Source organism: Molossus molossus, unplaced genomic scaffold (assembly GCF_014108415.1).
Source record: "Molossus molossus isolate mMolMol1 unplaced genomic scaffold, mMolMol1.p scaffold_m16_p_1, whole genome shotgun sequence".
NCBI classification, from domain to species: Eukaryota; Metazoa; Chordata; class Mammalia; order Chiroptera; family Molossidae; genus Molossus; species Molossus molossus.
Window position 1 is genome coordinate 180197322 of NW_023425344.1, and position 23600 is coordinate 180220921.

Genomic DNA, 23600 nt, shown 5'->3' on the forward strand with positions numbered 1-23600 from the left:
AGTTAGTACATCCTTCATTTCTGACTGGTCCTTTTTTATGCTCCTGAAGTTCTTACTAAGTTCCTTGAGCATCATTATAACCAGTGTTTTGAACTCTGCATCTGTTAGATTGCTTATTTCCATTTCATTTAGTTCTTTTCCTGGAGTTTTGTTCTGTTCTTTTTTCTTCTTCTTTATTGATTTTGGAGAGAGAGGGAGGGAGAGGGAAAGAGAGATAGAAACATCGATGAGAGAGAACATCGATTGCCCACCTCCTGCATGCCCCCCACTGGGGATCAGGCCCACAACCTGGGCATGTGCCCTGACCGAGAATCGAACCGGCCACCTCTTGGTGCATGGGTCGACGCTCAACCACTGAGCCACACCGGGTGGGCTGTTCTGTTCTTTCACTTGGACTCCATGGCCAACTGCCGGCGAGGTTCATGCCCCAACCAGGCTGCCGAGGGAAACGAACAAGTTCAGTTTTGGGGACTGTGCAACTTCAGGACTGGTGAGTGCCCTGGGGACCAGGAGCCCGAGTACAGGCCCACCCTTGAGGTGGAAGGAGAGACTGATCACTTCTCAGGCTCTCTGGCCATCAGGTAGGGCAAGCCCTAGCAGGAGGGAGTGTTTAAACTCATTTGACTGTCAGTGTGAGAGTGAGTGTGAAAGTCTGTGTGACTCCACAGGTACCAACCTATGGAGTCTGAGTGGGCCCCAACCTGCAGTTCCATAATGACCTCATACGGCTCAGGGCAGTATCAGGTTCTGGTGAACACAGTCCTTCCCTGCGAACCTGATCGGAGTCAGGGGCTTATACTGATCCACCAAAGCTAAGAGGCACCTAAGTCCTGTGAGGAGAGCAGCCAGGCGGGCGAACCACAAACCCCCACCCCTTGTCTGTCTGCACCGTTACGGGAGGAGAAACCATGGGAGGAGGCCCGTCAACAATACTTGACTGCATGTTGTAGAATTTTGACCAGTTGTGGGGCCAAGATCCGAGCATGACCCTGAGCCAATTGGAAACATTCTGTTCAGTCGAATGGCTTACTTTTGGGGTAGGCTGGCCCCCTGAGGGAACCCTCAATTTAGGGGTCAGACGGGCAGTACATCTGATAGTGACAGGGAGGCCAGGACACCCAGACCAGTACATCTACATAGACAGGTGGCAGGAACTAGCTCAGGACATGCTGAGTTGGCTCCAACATTGTGCAGGGCAGAAGTCGAAATTGGCAGGGGAAGCCGGAACAAAAAAAAGACCTAACGCTCATGCTGCTGTCGCCCAGTCCCGGCCAGCAGACAGTCCCGGCCAGCATCCTCATAGCTCAATCTGGGGAAGCATGCTGACCCCCCATTTCCAAAGGCGACCCAGAAGAAGAACCACCCGTCAGTTTACCCCCGCCATATGCGCCCGAGAAGACGGCCCCCTGGGCTCCTGAAATCGAAACTCCACCACTATCTGTCTCACCAGCAATAGCTCCGGTAGTGTCCCGAGCCTCCCACATCTCGACAAGGCTCCAACAGTGGGAGCCACTCCAGATACCCCTCAGGGAGACCCAGGTCCCGCCGCAAATTGGGCCAGATGGTACCGAGCAGCTAGGACGGACCATTGTTTATTACTAGCCCTTTACCACCACTGACCTGTTAAACAGGAAACACCACACTCCATCCTACTCAGAGAAACCCCAGGCCCTGATCAACCTCATGGAGTCCATAATGCAGACGCATCGTCCTACTTGGTATGATTGCCGACAGCTGCTCCTCATGTTGTTAACACGGAAGAATGAAGGCGCATCCACCCGGAGGCCCACCGATATCTAGAGACCACGGCTCCAGTAGGTACATTAGATCCAGTCCAATGGACAAGAGCAGTAGCACCTGAGGCCCAACCTGAATGGGACCACCACTCAGAAAAAGGTAGAGCCACACTCCAGGGTGCCCTCCTTCGTGGAATCCGAGCAGTGGCCCAGTGGTCTACTAACATGTCAAAGGTGGCTAATGTAACTCAGCGGCCTGATGAAAGCCCCGGGGGTTTTTACGAATGTCTGTGTGAGGCCTATCAGATATACACCCCGTTTGATCCTGAGGGGCCAGACAACCGAGAACGGTCAATACAGTGTTTGTCTCCCAGTCAGCCTCAGACATCAGGAAAAAGCTCCAAAAGCTCGAGGGCTTTGCCAGGATGAATATAAGCCAACTAATAGAAATTGCCAACAAGATGTACAATAACAGAGAGGAGGCAGCCGAGCGGGAGGCTAAAAAAAAAATGGACAAAAAGGCAGCCCTCCTAGCGGCTACACTGGAAAAGCCCCTGCCACCCAGAAGAAGCCAACGGCCAGAGGGGAAAAACAAGTCTACACACCAAAGTGTAGAGTCAAACCAGTGTGCCTACTGCAAAGAAAGGGGACCCTGGAAAAGGGAATGTCCCAACGGAAAGAAGAAAAGACAGGCTGATAGGCAATCAGGACCTGAGACCCAGGCACCTACCATCCTCAGTCTGACAGGCCTAGACTCAGACCAGGGGAGACTGGGCTCACTATCCCTAGGCCCCCACGAGCCCATGGTACAAATAACAGTAGGGGGCCAAAATCTCCCCTTTATGGTAGATACTGGAGCAGAATATTCAGTGGTAACAACTGCAGTCGCACCTGCCTAAGGACGCAAAATTTCCATTGTTGGCGCCACTGGACAGCCCAGTGGCCCCAAACAGTTTTGTCAAGCCCAGATTGTAGAACTTGAAGGCCACCCGGTAAAACATGAGTTCCTGTACATGCTGGAGTGCCCGGTTCCACTCCTGGGATGCGACCTGCTTTCTAAGCTAGGAGCCCACAACTCCTTTCGCCTGTCGGGAGAGGCTCACCTACAAGTTGGCACCCCACACCTCGTAGCAATCCTAGTTCCCAGGGAGGAGGAATATTGACTATATAAGAAGGCAGAGGAGGCCAACAGGAGCCCACAGAAGAAAGAGGGGTTGACCAACAAGAGAGATACCCAAAGATCTGGGCAGAGGACAACCCACCAGGATTGGCAGGGAACCCCCTGCCTATAGTTATAGAACTGAAGCTGGGAGCTGGCCCAAGGCAGATCCGCCAATACCCCATCCTCAGGAAGTCCCGGCTGGGCATCACAGAGGTAATCCAGAAGCATCTGAGGGAAGGTATACTTGTCCCAGGCCAGTCCCCCTGGAACACTCCCCTGCAGCCAGTGAAGAAGCCAGATGGGAGCAGGTACAGGCCGGCACAGGACCTGCGAGCAGTGAACAAGGCAACGATCGCACTGCACCCTGTGGTCCGAACCCATATACACTCCTCAGCCAACTCCTGCCGGGGGCAGCCCAGTTCACCTGTTTGGAGTTGAAGGATGCCTTTTTTTGCATATGACTTGAGAAGGTGAGCCAGCCACTTTTTGCCTTCGAATGGGAAGACCCCACACTGCAGCAAAAACCCAGTTGACCTGGACCAGGTTACCACAAGGATTTAAGAATTCACCTACTCTCTTCGGAGAGGCCTTGGCCAGAGACTTAAAACTGTTTACTGATAAAGAAACGGACCTAGTGCTGCTGCAATATATAGATGATCTCCAGCTAGCCGCCCCTACACTGGACCAGTGCTGGGAAGGTACCTGCCAGCTCCTTAAACTGTTAACAGAGGCAGGGTACTGGGCCTCGTGGAAGAAAGTACAAATATGTCAGGACAAGGTAAAATATCTAGGATTCCTCATTTTCCAAGGCAAACAGGTCCTGAGCCAAGAAAGGAAGCAAGTCATATTGGCCCTACCAATCCCAGCCATGCGGAGGGAACTTCAAGAGTTCCTAGGGGCGGCCGGGTTCTGCCAAATATGGATACCAGGGCATGCGGCATTAGCCAAACCACTTTACCAAGTGCTGAAAGGCTCAGACACAGCACCCCTCTTATGGGAAGCCGAACAGGAGAAAGCCATCCAGGCCATAAAAGATCATCTTGGGCATGCGACAGCCCTAGGGCTGCCACACCCTGAAAAGGGGAAAATAATATTAGGGGTCCTTACCCAGCAAATGGGACCATGGCAAAGGCCGGTTGCATACCTGTCTAAGCAACTGGACAATGTGGCAGCAGGCTGGCCACCCTGCCTGAGGGCCAGAGCTGCAGCTGTCACTCTCTTACAGGAGGCAGACAAACTAACACTTGGGCAAGAGATCAACATATTTGTTTCCCACGCGGTATCCAGCCTTCTGGTTGGACAAGGACACAAATGGCTCTCCAACCCGAGGCTGACACAATACCAGGGACTTCTTCATGAGAACCCCCAAGTAAAAGTCAGCACTGCCAGCAAATAAACCCAGCTACATTCCTCCCTGCAGAGCTGGGAGAGCCGGATCACGATCGCCTCAAAACAACTGAAGAGGCGCCTGCCAGCCGACCAGACCTGCGGGGCCAGCCTCTGGACAAGCCAGACTTAATGCTCTACACCCATGGGAGCAGTTACATGACTGAGGGGAACGAATGGCGGGGTACACTGTCGTGGACAATGAGAAAATAATTGAAGCAAAGCCCCTGCCGGCCGGCTGGTCTCCCCAAAGGGCAGAACTCTGGGCATTAATTAGGGCACTTGAAATAGCAGAGGGGAAAATGGTCAGCGTTTACACAGACTCTCGGTATGCCTTCGCCACCATACATATCCATGGGGCAATCTACCGAGTGGACTCTTAACAGCCGAGGAGAAAAAAAATTAAAAACAAGGCAGAAATACTTCGACTGCTAGAAGCAGTGTAGGCCCCTCGGGGAGGAGCAGTAACGCACTGCAGGGGCCACCAGAAGAAGAGACAGAAGTAGCCCAAGGGAACAGAAGGGCAGATCAGGCAGCAAAGGCAGCAGTTACACAAAGGGAGGCCCCGACAAATACCCCAACCATAGAAGGTACCCTATTAGAACTGAACCTCAGTCAGCCAGACTACACCCCGGAGGAACAGAAATGGTCCATACAAGAAAACTGCCTCCAAATGCCCACCGGCATATGGAAACTGCCGGACAAATGGCTCTACATACCCCAAGGCCAGGCCAGCATCTCGTCAGGCAATGCCATGCCCTCACACACCTAGGGAGAACACCTCTAGAGGCCTTATTCGGGAGGTATTACTATTTCCCTAACATGTCTGGACTATGTGCAGTGGCAGCGGCTCAGTGCCTGGCCTGTGCCAGGAACAATGCAGCAGGTCACCCGAAAAGGCTTCCCAGAATACAACACAGGGGGCAACAGCCTTTTGAGGACCTACGGATTGATTTTACTGAGATCAGGCCAAGCCGGGGATACAGATACTTACTCATATTAGTCTGTACTTTCTCTGGATGGGTGGAAGCATTCCCCACCAGGACAGAAAAAAGCAGAGAGGTAGTCAAGAGCCTCCTCAGGGAAATGATCCCCCACTTTGGGTTGCCTACGACCATTGGCAGCGACAACGGGCCAGCGTTTGTTGAAAAAGTGCTCCAGGAACTAGCAGCAGAGTTAAAAATTACTTGGAAGCTACGCACTGCCTATCACCCTCAGAGCTCAGGAAAGGTAGAGCGCATGAACCGGACTCTAAAAGAAATCCTTGCAAACTTCCATCAGGAGACTGACCTGCCCTGGCCAGACCTGTCACCCTTAGCATTGTTCAGGGTGCAAAATGCCCCTAATCCCACAAGGTACATGCCTTTTGAGTTAGTCTATTCGAGACCGCCAGCCATACTATCCCTACCTAGAGGAGAGCTCTGGATTATGGGAGAAGCAGGGCAGACTAAGTACCTCCAGAATCTAGAGGAGACAGTCAGATACATCAGGCCAAATTAGGCCAAGAATACTTACTGTGAGGGGGGCCAGCCCACTCACATAAACCAGGGGACTACGTATGGATAACGAACTGGAACAAGAACCCCTCCAACCCACGCAGACTGGACCCCACCTAGTTATACTAACGACCCCTACCACACTTAAGGTTGCAGGAATCACCTCTTGGATTCATCACAGCCTAGCCAAGAGAGCAGCAGACCCAGCGGACTCTGAGACTAACAGGGACCCAGAGGACCAGCCACCATGGTTGTCAACCCTAAAGCTGAAAAGGAACCCAGGCATTGGCAGAGGCTCAAAGGAATGGACCATTGCCCAGGATGGTACCTGACTATAGTGTAGGAGGCTTTGCTATAATCCTAGGAGTTGGACAAATGACTGTAGCTCCAACAGAATGAAACATCTGGGAGTGGCTGGCTCTTGGGGAAGCGTATCTTGGGCTTGTTTGTGTTTTGGGATTCTTAGTATGCTTTGCTTAGCAGACCTTGCCCCAGTTCAAGCCCCTAAATGTAAATGCAGCACACCTGGAGAAAGGGTAAGACTGTCAGGATGGGCAGTGTCCTATTATGTGCCCAGGACCACCTTCACGTATAGCACTGATATGCCCCAGGACTGTGTACAGCCACAGAAATCCAACTGTGTCTGGAAAGGGCAGTTATACTGAACAGGGATAATGGCAGGGACTCATGGATACCAGAGTCAAAAATCCAAGGGACATGGACCCCCAGGCAGACAGGTTTGTTGGAGTACCTCCCGCCAGTTAAGTAGCCTAAATGAGGAGGAATTTGAGGCAGTTAGGAAGGAAGCTGTAAAGGAGACAGCCAACCGACTGAAAAACCCGGAAGAGACATACAAGGGTGCTAACCTTTCAGCTTTCCAGGAGGCACTAAAGAAAGTAAGGCCCATAGTACAGGTCCAAGAGCTAGTACGAACCATGTACTCAGCATATCAGAATACTAGCAATTCCACTCGGGAATGTTGGATTTGCCCGCCAATCCAAAAGAAAGGACTCCTTGGAATCCCTGTTCCACATACTTGGAATCATACTAAGGTGCCTCCTGGTCCCAATCAGACCCTAACCTGGAGGCCAGTAACAACCAATGTATTCCTGGACACCGGAGGATCAAATGTCACCTGCCTAGAGTCCAAAAAGGTCTCTCTAGAAGAAAACCCAGTAGGGTCTCTCAACCCAGAGCTTTGTACCAGTAACCTCGGTATCCCTAATAACAGCAGTCTCTGTACTGAGCCTGGACTGTTCCTCCTGTGTAGACAAAGGGCCTATAGGTGCCTCCCCACCGATTGGACCCGGAGATGCCTAGAGGTCTTCCTTACCCCTAGCATCAGCATCTGAACCTCCTGGGAAATATCAGCCCTACTCCAACCAAACTAAAAAGGACCTACCGGAATCAAAAGGGGGGCGGCTATAGCGGATGTAGCCAGAATTGGCATTGCAGCTGGGGTAGCGGGAGAAATAGAGGGCCCAGGGTTCTCTGCCTCTACCGACTACAAGCTGTCTGCCCGACTTAAGGCAGACATGGACCGGGTGGTAGACTCCTTGACCACCATCCAACAACAGATTAACTCATTAGCAGAAGTAACCTTACAGAAACGCCAGGCTCTAGACCCGTTAACAGCAGGAAAAGGGGGAACTTGCATGTTTTTAAGGAAAGAATGTTACTACTTTGTAAACCAGTCTGGAATCCTAACACACAAGGTCAAAGAACTCAAGGAAAGCATAAGGCGCAATACCAAGGAACTAGAAAATTGGAATTGGGGAATAAACACACAGGCCTGGTTCCGGTGGCTACTCCCACTAATTGGACTATTGGCCATCATTCTCCTAGAAATAAGCCTCGGGCCACACGTAATGCAAACTATAGTCAAGATTTTATTTATTTTTTATCTTTATTGTTAAATGTATTACAGATGTTTCTCATTTCCCCCCCCCCTTGACCCCCTCCTCCCCACTCCCGCCCCCCTCCTGCCTTTTCCCACAGTTGTCTGTGTCCATTGGTTGTGCATATAAATTCTTTGGCTTATCTCCTCCCACCCCCCAATCCCCTTCCTCTTGAGGTTTGTCAGTCTAGCAACCAATTTGTACTTCTTACTCCCTTCACCTTTTTCACCCATTCCCCCAACCCCCCTACCATCTGGCAACCAACAAAATGTTCTCTGTATCTATGAGAATGGTTGTGTTCTGCCTGTTCATTTTGTTTGTAGATTCCATTGTCGATAGATATGTATTCATTGCCATTTTGTTTGTTCATATATTTTATCTTTTTCTTCAAAAAGACCCTTCAACATTTCGTATAATAACGGTTTAGTGGTGATGAACTCCTTTTAACTTTTTCTTGTCTAAGAAACTCTTTATATGGCCATCGATTCTAAATGACAGCTTTGCAGGATAGAGTAATCTTGGTTGTAGGTTGTTGCTTTTCATCACTCTGAATATTTCTTGCCACTCCCTTCTGGCCTGCAAAGTTTCTCTTGAGAAATCAGCTGACAGTCTTATGGGAACTCTCTTGTAGGCAATTAACTGCTTTTCTTTTGCTGCTTTTAAGATTCTCTCTTTGTCTTGAACCTTTTACATTTTATTTTATTTTATTTTATTTATTTATTTATTTATTTTTTATCCTTACCCAAGGATATTTTTCCATTTTTTGTACAGATAGAATAGGAGGGAGAGAGAGGAAGGGAGAGAGAGAGAAACATCGGCGTGAAGGGACACATCGAGTGGCTGCCACCCGCATGACCAACCAGGGCCGGGGACAAACTGCAACCGAGGTACGTGCCCTTAGCGGGAACCGAACCCGGGTCTCTCCGGACCGCAGGCCGACGCTCTAACCACTGAGCCAAACTGGCCAAGGCGAACCTTTTACATTTTAATTATGATGTGTCTTGGTGTGGGCCTCTTGGGGTTCATCTTTTTTTTTTTTTTTTTTATCCTCACCCAAGGACATTTTTCCATTTTTTGTTCAGACAGAGCGGGAGGAAGAGAGAGAGAGAAACATCGATGTGAAAGGGACACATCGAGTGGCTGCCACCCGCACGACCAACCAGGACCGGGGACTAACTGCAACCGAGGTACGTGCCCTTAGTGGGAACTGAACCCGGGTCTCTCTGTACCGCAGGCCGACGCTCCAACCGCTGAGCCAAACCGGCCAGGGCTTCTTGGGGTTCATCTTGTTTGGGACTCTGTGCTTCCTGGACTTGTACGTCTATTTCCTTCACCAAGTTAGGGAATTTTTCTGCCATTATTGTTTCAAACAGGTTTTTGATTTCTTGTTCTCTCTCTTCTCCTTCTGGCACCCGCAAGATGTGAATCTTGGCACACTTGAAGTTGTCCCAGAGGCTCCTTACACTATCCTCATTTTTTTGGATTTTTTTTTCTTTTTGCTGTTCTGACTGGGTGTTTTTTGCTTCCTTAGATTCCAAATCGATGGTTTGTTTCTTTGCTTTACTTACTCTACTATTTTATCTGTGTCAATTATTCTTTATTTCAGTTAGTGCCTCCTTCATTTCTGCCTGTGCATCCTTCATTTCTGACTGCTCCCTTTTTATGCTCTTGAAGCCCTCACTAAGTTCATTGAGCATCCTTATAAGCAGTATTTTGAACTCAGCATCTGTTAGGTTGCTTATGTCCATTTCACTTAGTTCTTTTCCTGGGGTTTTGTTCTGTTCTTTCATTTGGGACCTGTTTCTTTGTCTCCTCATTGCCTCCCTGTGTTTGTTTCTATGTATTACTTAATGAGAGGTATGGGGCTAGCTGAGACCAGATGCTGCTTGTTTGAAAGAATTTAGGAAAACCTGAAGCAGGATCCAAGACAGGCCAATCCTATGGTTAAGCAACTGGCAACAGCTTGGGTGGGCCTGAAAGTTGGGTGGGGCGGGGCCTCAGGGAGTCAGCAGGGCGGGGCTACCAGTGTGAGCCAGGTTGCTGGAGTCCCAGATATGGCCGCTGTCTGCCACCCCAGGGAAGGGCTCACCAAAGGAACAAAGGCCTCTGACAGCACATTTGTCCCAGAGAAAGCCCTCTCTTCAGTGCTTGCTCCAATGCCAAACAGTTCAGTTCTTCCCTGTATGTCTCCGGTGCCCCTCGAGCTGCCTCCCCTCCAAGCTTAGAGTGAGAGAGTCTGATAAGTCCATGCGCGGGCCCTTTAAGAGGAGCTGCCTGGGGCTCCAGCCGCCTCCGCCTCCCTGAGCCTCAGTTTCCGCTGGTTTTTCCAGACAGAAGTTATGGGGACTTCTCTTCCTGGCACTGGAACCCTGAGTGGGGCACCTGGTGTGGGACAGGAACCCCTCAGTCCTTAGGGAGGACATTCCCAGCCGAGGTATCCTGAATTTTATCTGCCACACGTGGGTGTGGGACCAGCCCGTCCGCCTCCGCCCCTCCTACCAGTCTGGATGTGGCTGCTGCTTTAATTCCGTAGTTGTAGGACTTCCATTCAGCTTGATTTCAGGCGGTTTTGAATGAAGCTTGTTCTATAGTTTAGTTGTAACTTTGATGTGGTTGTGGGAGGATGAGATACCGCATTTACCTATGCCACCATCTTTATAGTCCACATTTTAGAGTCCACTGTGACCAGGTGAGCCACAGCCAAAGTGTTAGCCCTCCAACAATATCAATATAGATATCAAAACCAATATAGAAATCAGAAGGTCTGAGTATTCAAACTATAGCCATTTAGATGATGATGCAAATAGCAGCTACGGCAGCTAATAGCATCAAAGGGGGGGAAATGATAGAGAAAGTAAGCCGACATTTTAGAAAAACAAGCAATCAGGGAATAACATGACCTTTTCGCTTCTTGCTTTTGTAAGCTGCTTATCGCTTGTGTGCCAAAGAATGATGCCCAGCCCAGCCCACTATAAAGCTAGGCGCACCCTGTAACTCAGGGCCCAGAATTTGGAGACTGCCTCCTCTGGGTCCACGTGTGTGAGTAAAGGAACCACTTCGCTTGCTCCGGTGTTCAGTCTGAGTCTTTCCCATTACAATAGAGCCACATCGACTGGTTGCCTCCTGCACGACCTGACCAGGGCTGGGGACGAACTGAAACTGAGGTATGTGCCCTTGATTAGAATCAAACTCACAACTCATTGGTCCACAGGCCGACGCTCTAACCACTGAGCAAAACCGGCCAGGGTGAAGATTTTATTTATAAATTCAATTTGCTTAATTGATTTAGGGCTATTCAGGTGTTCTGTTTCTTCTTGAATCAGTTTTGATAATTTGTGTTTCAATGAATTTGTCTATTTCAACTAAGTTGTTCAATTTGTGGTATAGAATTGTTCAAAGTAATGCCTTGTTATCCTTTGCATACATGTAGTTTCTGTACTAATAATCTCTTTTTCATTCTTGATATTGGTAATTTGTGTCTTTTTTTTTCTCTCTTGGTCAGTATGGTTAACGGGTTAGCAATTTCTATGATCTTTTCTAAGAACCAGGTTTTAGTTTTATTCATTTTCTCCATCTACTTTTAATTTTATTTCTACTCTTAACATTATTCATTTCATCCTGTACTTACCCCAAGTTTAATTTACTCTTCTTTTTTCTAGCTTAACATGAAAGATGAGATCACTGGTTTTAGAGCTTTCTTATTTTATTATATAAGTATTTAAAGATATAAATTTCCTTCTATGTTCATCTTTAGCTGATTTTACTGCAACCAACAGTAAAAGCACACATGCCTTAGACATACAACTGAGAAAAAATGTTTCACAGAACAATACTTTTCCTTCTTATATGCAATGTACTGATATTTTCTATTCTATTCCATTGTTTAAGAAATGCTGCTGCCCTGGCTGGTTTGGCTCAGCAGTTAGAGCGTCAGCCTGTGGTCCGGAGAGAACCGGGTTCGGTTCCTGCTAAGGGCACGTACCTCGGTTGCAGTTTGCCCCCAGCCCTGGTTGGGTCATGTGGGTGGCAACCACTCAATGTGTCCCTTTCACGTCAATGTTTCCGCCCCCCCCCCCCCCCCCACACACACACTCTATCTGAACAAATAAGAAAAAATGTCTTCGGCTGAGGATTAAAAAAAAAAAAAAAATGCTGCTCCTGACTGATGAAATTGAAGCATAGTCTAGACATTTTTTTTTTCAATGACATGTTATTTTAAGATTGGGTTGCTCATTATGCCCTCATTGCAATTCGATAGCACTTCCTATTTGAGGAGGTCTATTAAATTGTAGAGCCAAAGGATCAAATCCTTTGAGTTTGTAGAATAAAATGTATTAAACTTTGTCTTAGAGTGAACCTGTCAAGTTAGCTGAGGTTCTTATTTTATATAATAAATATAATTTTCTATGATATCTCTGATGAGAGCTCTGAAGATATTTCAAAGATACCTTTTATCATGAGTATATTAGACTTTGGTTCTATTTTAGAGTCTATGATTAAATAGTTTACCCATAATATTGTACTTAACTTAGAGATCAGAGGCTCAAATATTCCCAATATTTATGTTCTCATTAATCATCATAGTATCCAATGCAGGTAAGCTACAAAAAAATGACAAGAAATCTTTCAGATTTATGGATAAAGATGCTATGCCACTCAATATTTAATGCTCTCTTTTTTTAAATCCTCACCCGAGGACATTTTTCCATTTTTTTGTTCAGATAGAATGGGAGGGAGGGAGAGAGGGAGGGAGGGAGGGAGAGAGAGAAACATCGATGTGAAAGGGACACAAAAGGGATACATTGAGTGGCTGCCACCTGCACAACCAGGGCCGGGGACAAACTGCAACCAAGGTACGTGCCCTTAGCGGGAACCAAACCCAGGTCTCTCTGGACCGCAGGCTGACACTCTAACCGCTGAGCCAAACCTGTCAGGGCTCAATATTTAATGCTCTCAATGGTGCAATCATTACTACAAAAATTAGAGGTAGCAATATAATTGACTAACACTTTTATAAAGTAACTTAGCAAAAGCTATAAAACTTTTATTATTTTAAAATATTTTTAATCCTCACCCGAGGACATTTTTTCATTTTTTTGTTCAGATACAGTAGGAGGGAGAAAGACAAAGAGAGAGAAAGAGAGAGAGAAACATCGATGTGAAAGGGACACATCGAGTGGCTGCCACCCTCACAACCAACCAGGGCCGGGGACAAACTGTAACCAAGGTACGTGCCCTTAGCGGGAACCGAACCTGGGTCTCTCTGGACCACAGGCTGATGCTCTAACCACTGAGCCAAACTGGCCAGGGCAAAAGCTAGAAAACTTTTGTAGAAACAAAAACTAGAAAACTTCTTTGACCTGCTAATTCTATTTCTAGAATTTCATTCTAACAAAATGATTCAAAACATGGGGAAAAAACTTTGAAATCAACTTTGAAAAAAGCATAAAATAAGGAACTGAAAACAACCTTAGAATGCCGAAATACAGTTAAGAAAACTGGACTGCATCCTCTAAGAAATATTATGCAGTCATTAAAACTCTTTTTTTTTTTAATCCTCACCCAAGGACATTTTTTGGTATTTTGTTCAGATAGAGTAGAGAGAGAGAGAGAGAGAGAGAGAGAAACGTCCACGTGAAAGGGACACATCGAGTGGTTATCACCCGCACGACCAACCAGGGCCGGGGACAAACTGCAACCGAGGTACGTGCCCTTAGTGGGAACCGAACCCGGGTCTCTCCAGACCGCAGGCCAACGCTCTAACCGCTGAGCCAGACCGGCCAGGGCCATTAAAACTCTTTACAGCCTGGCTCGTGTGGCTCAGTGGATTGACCATCATCCTATGGACTGAGAGGTTGGATTCCCAGTCAAGGCACATGCCCAGACTGTGGGCTTGATCCTCAATAGGGGACATGCAGGAGGCAGATGGTCAATGTTTCTCTCTCACATCGATGTTTCTCTCTCTCTCAAAAATCAATAAAAATATTTTTAAAAATCTTTACAAAGGTTGTGTAACAGCATAAGTAAACATTCATAAGGCAGGGTATTCACATGTGTTTATACCACAACCATGTAGGGAAAAAATTCCTATGCATAAACACTGGAATTAACAAAACTGTTACCTGCTTTTGGTCAGGTAAGAGAAATAAGAATAATGTTTCTTACTTTCCAAATTCTATTTAATAGCCTATGAATTTAAAAATAACATCTATTAAATATGTTGGCTGTTAGGATTATAAAATGGAAAAATACATGATATAAAAAATAAGTGTATTTACTATATAGTTGTGACTGTATTTCAGATATGTGCATGTGTGGGTGAAGAAAGAATGAGAGAGAAAATGGAAAGAAAATTCCAAAATTCTAGGAAGGGTTTTATATGGAATGACAGTTAAAAATTTTTTTCTCTTTATTGTCTAAATTTTACATAAGGTATTTTACTTTTATAACCCAGTATAAATGCCTTTTTGAAAAGTATACCTGGTTATTCACTCCCAAGCTCCCTAGGTTTGCCCTGGGCCTTATCTCAGTTTGCTGCTGGCACTTACCTTGTGTCAAAACAATGAAATGCCAATAGGGCATTAAAATTCTGTTGTGGTGCCCTGGCCGATTTGGCTCAGTGGTTAGAGCATCGGCCTGCGGTCTGGAGAGACCAGGGTTTGGTTCCCACTCAGGGCATGTACCTCAGTTGCAGTTTGTCCCCGGCCCTGGTTGGGGTTGTGTGGGTGGCGGCCGGTCGTGTGGGTGACAGCGGCCGGTCGATGGCTCTCTCTCATGTTGATGTTTCTCTCTCTCTCTCTTCCTCCCTCTCCCTCTATCTGAAGATGAATGCAGAAATGTCCTCGGGTGAGGATAAAAAAATCTATTGTGTTGTGTTAGGATTTATCAAGCCCATAGCCAGACTGGAGGCAAAGCTGCTGCAGTGATTTTTCATACTATAGTTGAAAGAACACTGAATGGACCAAGAAACAGGAAACACTGGTCATGTTCCCAGTGCTGCATTTTTGTTTAGGGAAGTCATTTATCTCTGTTTCCTAATTCTCAAACTAAAATGGTAAGATTATTGGTAAGAATCTCTAAGTGTAATTTATGTACAGAAAGCAGATCAGAAAGGTCAGACCTAAGTAGGATTCAGGAAATTTTTGTAGACTAAAGCAAAACTCCAAGAGTTTGGGAGAGCAGGAGTGTATGGTTTACGAGCTCTCAATTAGAAAAACACAGTCAGTAAAGACCTCAACTATGGGTTGGGATAAGAATCCAGCATATCTCCAAATTCTGGGCAAAACTTAGATAAGAAATCTGAGTAATGATACAGAGCACTAGCAACGGGGCTTGAACAACCCAGGGATTTTTTACACTCTATCTAGCAAAAGACAGAACTTCATGACAGAATCTGACCACACATATGGATAGACACTCCAGTCTAGATGAGGATGTAGAGAAAAATGCAATTCCAGGAATATAAGTATTTCCCTGACAAAATACTGAAATGAAACCCAAAGACTCATTTAGTCTGGGATTGAAAGCACTCATATAGCACTGTCCAATAGAACTATCTGATTTTTTTTTTTTTTTTTTTGGTAGGTGACCCTAGCAGGAACCCAACCCAGGACTCTGGTCCACAGGCCGACGCTCCAACCACTGAGCCAAACTGGCCAGGGCTGATTTCTTATTTTTTTTAGATAGAGTGGAAGGGAGGGAGGGAGGAAGGGAGGGAGAAAGAAACATTGATGTGAGAGAGACACATCAATTGGTTGCCTCCCACATGGCCCCACTCAGAGATCAAACCTGCAACTCAGGTACATGCCCTTGACTGGGAATCGAACCTTCGAACCTTCGACCCTTCAGTCCACAGGCTGACAATCTAACTGCTGAGCCAAACTGGCCAGGGCTTTATTTATTAAAAATGTTTTATATTTTAATTTAATTTTAGAGCGAGAGGAAGGGTAAGGGATAGACAGAAACATCAATGAAAGAGAAACATTGATCAGCTGCCTCCTACATAACCCCTAATGAGGATCGAGCCTGAAACCTGGGCATGTGCCCTGACTTGGAATTGAATCATGGACCTCTCAGTGCATGGGTCAATGCTCAACCACTGAGCCACACCGGCCGGGCAAGAAACCTTTTTTAAATATAAAGAATAGAGCCCTAGCTGGTTTGGCTCAGCAGTTGGAGCGTCAGCCTGTGGTCCAGAGAGACCTGGGATTGGTTCCCGCTGAGGGCATGTACCCCGTTGCAGTTTGTCCCCGGCCCTGGTTGGGTTGTGTGGGTGGCAACCACTCGATGTGTCCCTTTCATGTCAATGTTTCTCTCTCTCTCCCTCCCACTCTATCTGAAGAAAAAATGGAAAAATGTCCTCGGGTGAGGATTAAAAATAATAATAATAATAAATATAAAGAACACATATTATATTTTTCTTTGTTGTGTGTGTGTGTGTATATAAACATATACATACATATATATACACATATACATATATATACACATACACACACACACACACACACACACATATATATATATATAAATTCCAGGAATTTTACAGAACTCATGCCCTTTCCAGAGTAAACCTAAATCAATCACATTCTGGGCTCAACCTGAAGCTGCATTCACCCAAGATGAACAGAAACTACCCTTGCCCCAAGTGACCTTCAAGGACAAAGTGAGACACAGCAAATGCAGGCTGAGCTGACTGCTCTTGGGCCTGCCTTCATCTTAACCTTAGACTAGATCTGGGCTCTGGAGTTTGGAAGGGCATAGCTCCGCTTTCAGTGGAATTTATAATTGAATCAGCTGATGCACACAAGGATGTTCTTAATCATAGATGATCCCTAAGTTTCCCCTAAGTACAATAAATAATAGAGTACTATAAACATCTAATTACATATTTCTAAACTGGACTCTGAACCTATAAATCCACACACATTCCAATTTATTCCTACCCTGACCCAATTAAGAAATGTAAGAGATGACCTAATGTCAAAACAGATTTACTGGTTATTGTACACAAAATAATGTGAGCAACTTGCAAGTATCAATATAATAAAAGGCTTGGTACAAGCTCCCTTCCTTTCATCCTAAGAAAGTATAACAACTCCAAACTAATTGAGTGGAATCAAACTTCAAGTTTACATAATAGACATACTCAAAACAAGCTCCAGCTTTGTTAAGAAAATGGACAAAATCTTCTAAAAGTAAATAGACTGAAATTAAAAGTGGAATAGAGCTTCCTATAAAAACATTAACTATTGTTTGTCTATGACATAAAACAAACAAAACATTCCAAATTCAAAAATAGTTTTTTTCCCAGCTTTATTGAGGTATAATTGACAACTTACATTTTTTTAAAATCCTCACCTGAGGATATTTTTCCATTGATTTTTAGAGAGAGTGGGGAGGGAGAGAGAAACACCGGTGTGAGAGAAACACATTGATTGGTTGCCTCCTGCACAACCCTGACTGTGGCCAGGGATTGAACCTGCAACCGAGGTATGTGTCCTTGACTGGGAATTGAACCTGAGACTCTTTGACCTACGGGCCGATGCTCTACCCGCTGAACCAATTCAGCCAAGGCTAAAGGTAATATTTTGAAAACAAAAAAAGAGCCCTGGCCTGATAGATCAGTTATTTAGAGTGTTGTCCCAATACGCCAAGGTTGAGGGTTTGATCCCCCGTTAGGGCACATACAGGAATCAACCAATGCATGTGTAAGTGGAACAACAAATTGATGTCTCTCTCTCTCTCTCCCTTCTTCTCTAAAATAAATAATAATTTTTAAAAGAACTATGAGGCATAAAGGCAAAAATAACTAATACAGTTGTCAGGTACCACTTATTTTTAAACTTATGGCTAAGAGTTTTACCGACCCTCTACCAACCAAAAAAAAAACCAAAAAAATTTAAAAAGATAGATTCTTTGAGATAGTAAGCCCAAGATTTTTCCTTTTTTCAAATCCTTTAAATCCAAATTATGAGAAATAATTCAGTCTGGTCACTGGGAACAGTTCTTCTGGCCAGTGACATAATCAAAAAATTTACTTTTTCTATTATTTAACTTATTGATTTTCCATCCTAATCAGTTCCAGGAATGTGGGAGTAAGTGAGAAGTAATAATTTCCCCTGAAACCTGTGACTGAGGCATAACTAAATTTATAACATGAGAAATGTAAGCACTGAGGAAAGCCCTGATGGTAGCGGAAATGAGCCACCGTTGTGGCCTAAAGAACAAACTGCAGGTCTCTAAGGCAGATCTGAAGAATTTATCCAGGAATCAGTCTCCTCCAAAGCTGGACAGGGAGGAAGTGTAGGAAGCATAGCTTTTCTAAAAGGATGAAAGGTATCACTTGGAGACACTCTGATTTCCTGAGGAAGGGAAAGAGACACTGAAACATCTTGTTTTGTGTGTTTTAGATCTTCCTTGTTTTCCACCATCAGTAACTGTTCTATCTCCTCTTTCAAAGATAAACTTGCTTGAAATTCATGTTTAGGTATCTTAAGGTGTTCTCTCTGATTTATTCTTTGGTCTTCCAACCCCTCTGACTCAGGACAAATAACTTTGTTACTGGAATTCTCACATACTTCTTGCTTTATGGGAGGTGAATGTGGAGGTTCTGTTGTAGTTTGTTTACTCTTAGCTTCTTCTTTTAGCAAATTTACATCCTCATGAGATGTAAAACTTGGAGCTTTATCTAGCCTAGAATTTTCACAAAGTAAGAAACCTCTTCCTTTTTCCTCTTTCCTTGTAGTCTCTGTCGATGATTTCTTTGGATATAGCACTGTCCTTATTAGGAGTCCCTGTGCATTCATCCTATATTCTTTTTCAGCTCTCTCTCTGCGCTGTTTCTGTAAGTCCCTGAGTTGAAGCAGTTCCTCTGGAAGTTCCATACATGTAGGCTAAGAAAAAAAAAAAGAACAAAAGTCTCCTATAACTAAACTTCTGATTATGTCATAAAAGCATTTCTGCTATACTAAACAGTATTTAGAAAGTAAGGATTCATTCAAATGTATTCTTATAGTACCCTCTAGTGTCTTTAACTATAGTAGTACTATTTTTCAAGTAAAAAATATTTTATTTTTATTGTTATTTATTTTATTGATGAGGGAGAGAGAGATGAAAACATCGATGAGAGTGAACATCGATTGGCCACCTCTTGCATGCCCCCCACTGGGGATTTGGCCCACAACCTGGGCGTGTACCCCGACCAGGAATGGAACCAGTGACCTGTTGGTGCATGGGTGAACGCTTCAAGTAACAAATTTTTTTTTTTTTTTTTAATCCTCACCCGAGGATATTTTTCCATTTTTTGTACAGATAGAGTGGGAGGGAGAGAGAGAGAGAAACATCGACGTGAAGGGACACATCGAGTGGCTGCCACCCGCACGACCAACCAGGGCCGGGGACAAACTGCAACCGAAGTATGTGCCCTTAGCGGGAACCAAACCCGGGTCTCTCCGGACCGCAGGCCGACGCTCTAACCGCTGAGCCAAACTGGCCAGGGCAAGTAACAAATATTTTTAATCCAGTTTCCTGTATGTGTATGTATCAAGATTATACAGTGAAAAGTATGTCTCCCTTCCAACTGTGATTACATAAATACTATAATAATGAATATATTAAGAAAATGTCCTTTGTTACAGGAGGTAAATTATTTTTCCCAGGTTGCCTGCCTTTGACTTTGTTCACATTATTTTCACCACACAAAAAATTTAAAGTCAAATATATTAATTTTTTAAGCGTTTTAAATATTTCTGTGTTGCATAGAAAAGCACATACTCTTACAACTCAATAACAAAAGAGCATATAATCCAAATTTAAAGTGAGTGAAGGCCTTTGCTGGGTGGCTCAGTTGGTTGGAACACCATCCTGTACACCTGCTGCAGGTTTCATTATGGGTCAGGGCACATACCTAGGTTGTGGGTTCAATCCCAGTAGGGGTGTGTACACTGATCAATGTTACTCTCTCACATCAATGTTTCTCCCCCTCCCCCACCCACTCCCTCTCTATCTAAAATCAATAAAACATATCCCCAGGTGAGGATAAAAATTAAAAATGAACAAAAGACCTGAATAGACATTTTCCCAAGGAAGGCATTCAAATGGCCAGTGGACATATGAAAAGATGCTCCGATAACACTAATCATCAGGGAAATGCAAATCAAAACCATAATGAGATATCACCTCATACCTGTTAGGATGACTATTATAAAAAAGACAAGGGGTATGCCCTGGCTGGTTTGGCTCAGTAGTTAGAGCATCGGCTCTTGGACCAAAGAGTCGTGGGTTCGATTCTGACCAAGGTCACATACCTCGGTTGCAGTTTATCCCGGCCCTGATCAGGTCATGTAGGAAGCAACCAATTGATGTGTCTCTTACATCAATGTTTCTCTCTCTCCTTCTCTCTGTCTCTCTCTCTCTCTCTATTTGAAGATAAATGGAAAAATATCCTCGAGTGAGGATTAAAAAAAGACAAGAGATAAATGCTTTGCGGGGGATATACAGTGCTCGTGGGAATGTAAATTGGTATAGCCATTATTAAACATAGGATGGTAGTTCACCTCAAGAATTAAAACTAAAAGTACTACATGGTCCAGCAATCCCATGTCCTGGTATATATCTGAAAGAAATAAAATCACTGTCTTGGAGAGATATCAGCAATCCCATTTCCACTGCATTTTTCACAATAGCCCAAGATATGGAAACAACCTAAGTGTTCAACACGGGATGGATGAATTAAGAAGACGTGAACTCGCCCAGCCAGTGTGGCTCAGTGGACTGAGAATTGCCCCATGGACTGAGAGGTCCTGGTTTGATTCCCAGTCAAGGCACATGCCCAGGTTGCAGGCTCAACACCCAGTAGGGGGCGTGCAGGAGGCAGCTGATGGATGTTTCTCTCTCTCATTGCTGTTTCTATCTCTCCCTCCCTTCCTCTCTCTCTAAAAAAACCAATAAAAACATATTTTTTAAAAAGAAGATGTTGTCTTTATGTACATACAATGGAATATTATTCCACCATGAAAAGAAGGAAATCCTGCCATTTGCGACAGCATGGATGAACCTGGAGGGTATTATGCTAAGTAAAATAAGCCAGACAGAGAAAGCCAAATACTGGATGGTATCACTTCTATGTGGAAAATTAAAATGAAAAAAAAAGCCGATTTTATAGAAACAAAGAATAGAATTGTGGTTGCCAGGGGCTGGGGGAAATGGAGAGACATAGGTCAAAGGGTACAAACTTTCAGTTCTGAGGATCTAATTAATATACAGCATGGTTACTAGTTAATAATTTGGTATTGTATACTTGAAAGTTGCTGAGAGTGGATCTTAAGCATTCTCAGCACAAAGACAAAATAAATTAACAATATGAGGTGAAGGATGTGTTAATTATCTTGAACTTGGAAGCATTCCACCAATGTGTAGGTATGTTTTAAATACATACAATTAATTTTTTCAATTATTCCTCAATAAAATTGAGGGAAAGAATGAAAAGCATTCCCTACTGTGAGATAATTTTTTCTCAATAATTTTATAATTGCATTTTTTACATAAATACTTTATCCTTGGAGTCTGTTTTGGTGTCATGAAAGAGATCGCAATCCAACTCTGAGTCTCCTCCCCCACAATGGTTAGTCAATTGTCTAAGGCCATTTATGGAATAATTATCTTTTTCTCATTGATTGAAAATTCTACCTTTATAATAACCATACTGGCAGATGTATATCAGTTCTCTGAGTTTTCGATTCTGTTCCCTGCTCTGCCTATACATGTACCAGTTGCAAACTGTTTTATTTAGTGTAGACTTATATTTTTAAATTTCTGAAAGGACTTATTATTGATGTTTATAAACTCTATAATCAGAGTTTGCCAAAATAATGATGGCATTAATATTTTTATTGGAATAGAATTAAATTCAAAAGTTAATGTAGGTACTGCCCAGTGGTTAGAGCATTGGCCTGTGCACCAAAGGGTCTCAGGTTCAATTCCCTGTCAAGGGCACATATCTGGGTTGCTGGTTCAATCCCCAGCCCCAGTCAGGGTGCGTGTGGAAGGCAACCAATCAATGTGTGTCTCTCACATCGATGTTTCCCTTTCTCTTTTCCCCTCCTTCCCTCTCTTCCACCCTCTCTCTAAAAATAATAATAATAATGATGATGATGATGATGATAAATTCGGAATAATTGATAACTAAAAATACTTATAGTGTTCCCATTGAAGTTCTTTTTTTTAATCCTCACCCGAGGACATTTTTCCATTTTTTGCACAGATAGAGCGGGAGGGAGAAAGAGGAAGAGAGAGAGAGGGAAACATCAACGTGAAAGGGACACATCGAGTGGCTGCCACCCACACGACCAACCAGGGCCGGGGACAAACTGCCACCGAGGTACATGCCCCTAGCGGGAACCAAACCCGGGTCTCTCTGGACTGCAGTCGGATGCTCTAACCACTGAGCCAAACCGGCCAGGGCTCAAGTTCTTTTTTATGTCATTCAGTAATATTTTAATGTTTTCTTCATCTCTATATTCCACATTTGTTGTTAGGCTTAGTTCTAGGTAATCTACCTTTTTTGTTATAACTATAAATTGATGTTCTTTCATTTTATTTTCTAGCCATGTATATAGACATAGAAAAGTTATTTAAGTTATATTTCTTCCCACTTTACTAGTCTTTTTGTTTGGGGTATCTTTTTTAATTGATTCTCTTCAGTTTTTCACTTGTATCATAGGCATGTCATAATTCTGGTTCCTTCTACTCAATTTTTATAGTTCATCTTTTTAAAAAATTCCATTGGCTAATAATTTCAAAAATTTTAAAGTAGTAGTAATATTCACCATTTAAATGTTTTTCTTTATATGGATGGGAAGGCTTTTATAAAGTGTTCCCAAACATTACATAGTCTTCTTGCTTGAGATATGTTTTATCATGTTAAAATATCTATTCCAACTTTAATCAATAATGTTTGTAAAATAATGCAAATGTTTCTAGCATTAAACAGTGAGAGCAAAATACAAGAAAGTTATAAAATTGTCCTTGGGCCCTGGCCAGTTTGGCTCAGCGGTTAGAGCGTCGGCCTGTGGTCCGAAGAGACCCGGGTTCGGTTCCCGCTAAGGGCACGTGCTTCGGTTGCAGTTTGTCCCCGGCCCTGGTTGGTCGTGCGCGTGGCAGCCACTCGATGTGTCCCTTCACGTCGATGTTTCTCTCTCTCTCTCCCTTCCTCTCTCTCCCTCCCACTCTATCTGTACCAAAAAAAAAAAAAATTGCCCTTGGTTTTACAATGATTGATTTTAAAAAATTAAAATTCTCCAATCAAACAAGGCATGCAGGGATTTCTGTTTTGTTGTTGTTAAACAGTGAGAGCAGAGAACAAAAAAAGTTATAAAATTTTTTTGGCATTTATGAGATAATCATAAGACTTTCTTGGCTCTAGTAATATGGAGTATTTCCTAACATTAAATTATGGTTGCAAATAGAATCCAGTGACACATTAAAATACATCTAAGTGGGGTTCGTACCAAAAATGCTAATGTTGTATTTGGAATTCTGCATTAGAATTTCTAAATGAGAATCCTGCAAAATATATATTTTTTTCATTTATCTTCAGATAGAGTGGGAGGGATAGAGGGAGGAAGAGAGAAAGAGAAATATAGATGTGAGAGAGACACATCAAGCGGTTGCCACCCACATGACCCCAACCAGGGCCAGGGACAAACCACAACCGAGGTATGTGCCCTTAGTGGGAACTGAACCCTGGACTCTCTGGTCCGCAGGCCGACGCTCTAACTGCTGAGCCAAACTGGCCAGGGCCAGCCTGTAAACTCTTAATGTAAAGAGCCAAATAGTAAATATTTTAGCTTTTCTGAGCCACAAACCATCTCTGTTGCATACTTTTTGTTTTTACAATCCTTTAAAACTGTAAAAACCAGAT

General features: G+C 44.1%; 1 protein-coding gene across 3 annotated transcripts in view; it reads right to left on the minus strand.

Annotated features, from left to right (window-relative positions):
• Positions 1 to 17798: 17798 nt before the first annotated feature.
• The window catches only part of EXD1 (exonuclease 3'-5' domain containing 1), a 50990-nt gene continuing 45188 nt past the window's right edge, over positions 17799 to 23600 (minus strand). For all 3 annotated transcript variants that reach the window (XM_036268830.1, XM_036268846.1, XM_036268838.1), the window contains exon 11: positions 17799 to 18573. In XM_036268830.1, the coding sequence (XP_036124723.1) occupies positions 17920 to 18573 (654 nt within the window). In that variant the 3' untranslated portion in view covers positions 17799 to 17919. The remainder of the gene's footprint in view (positions 18574 to 23600) is intronic.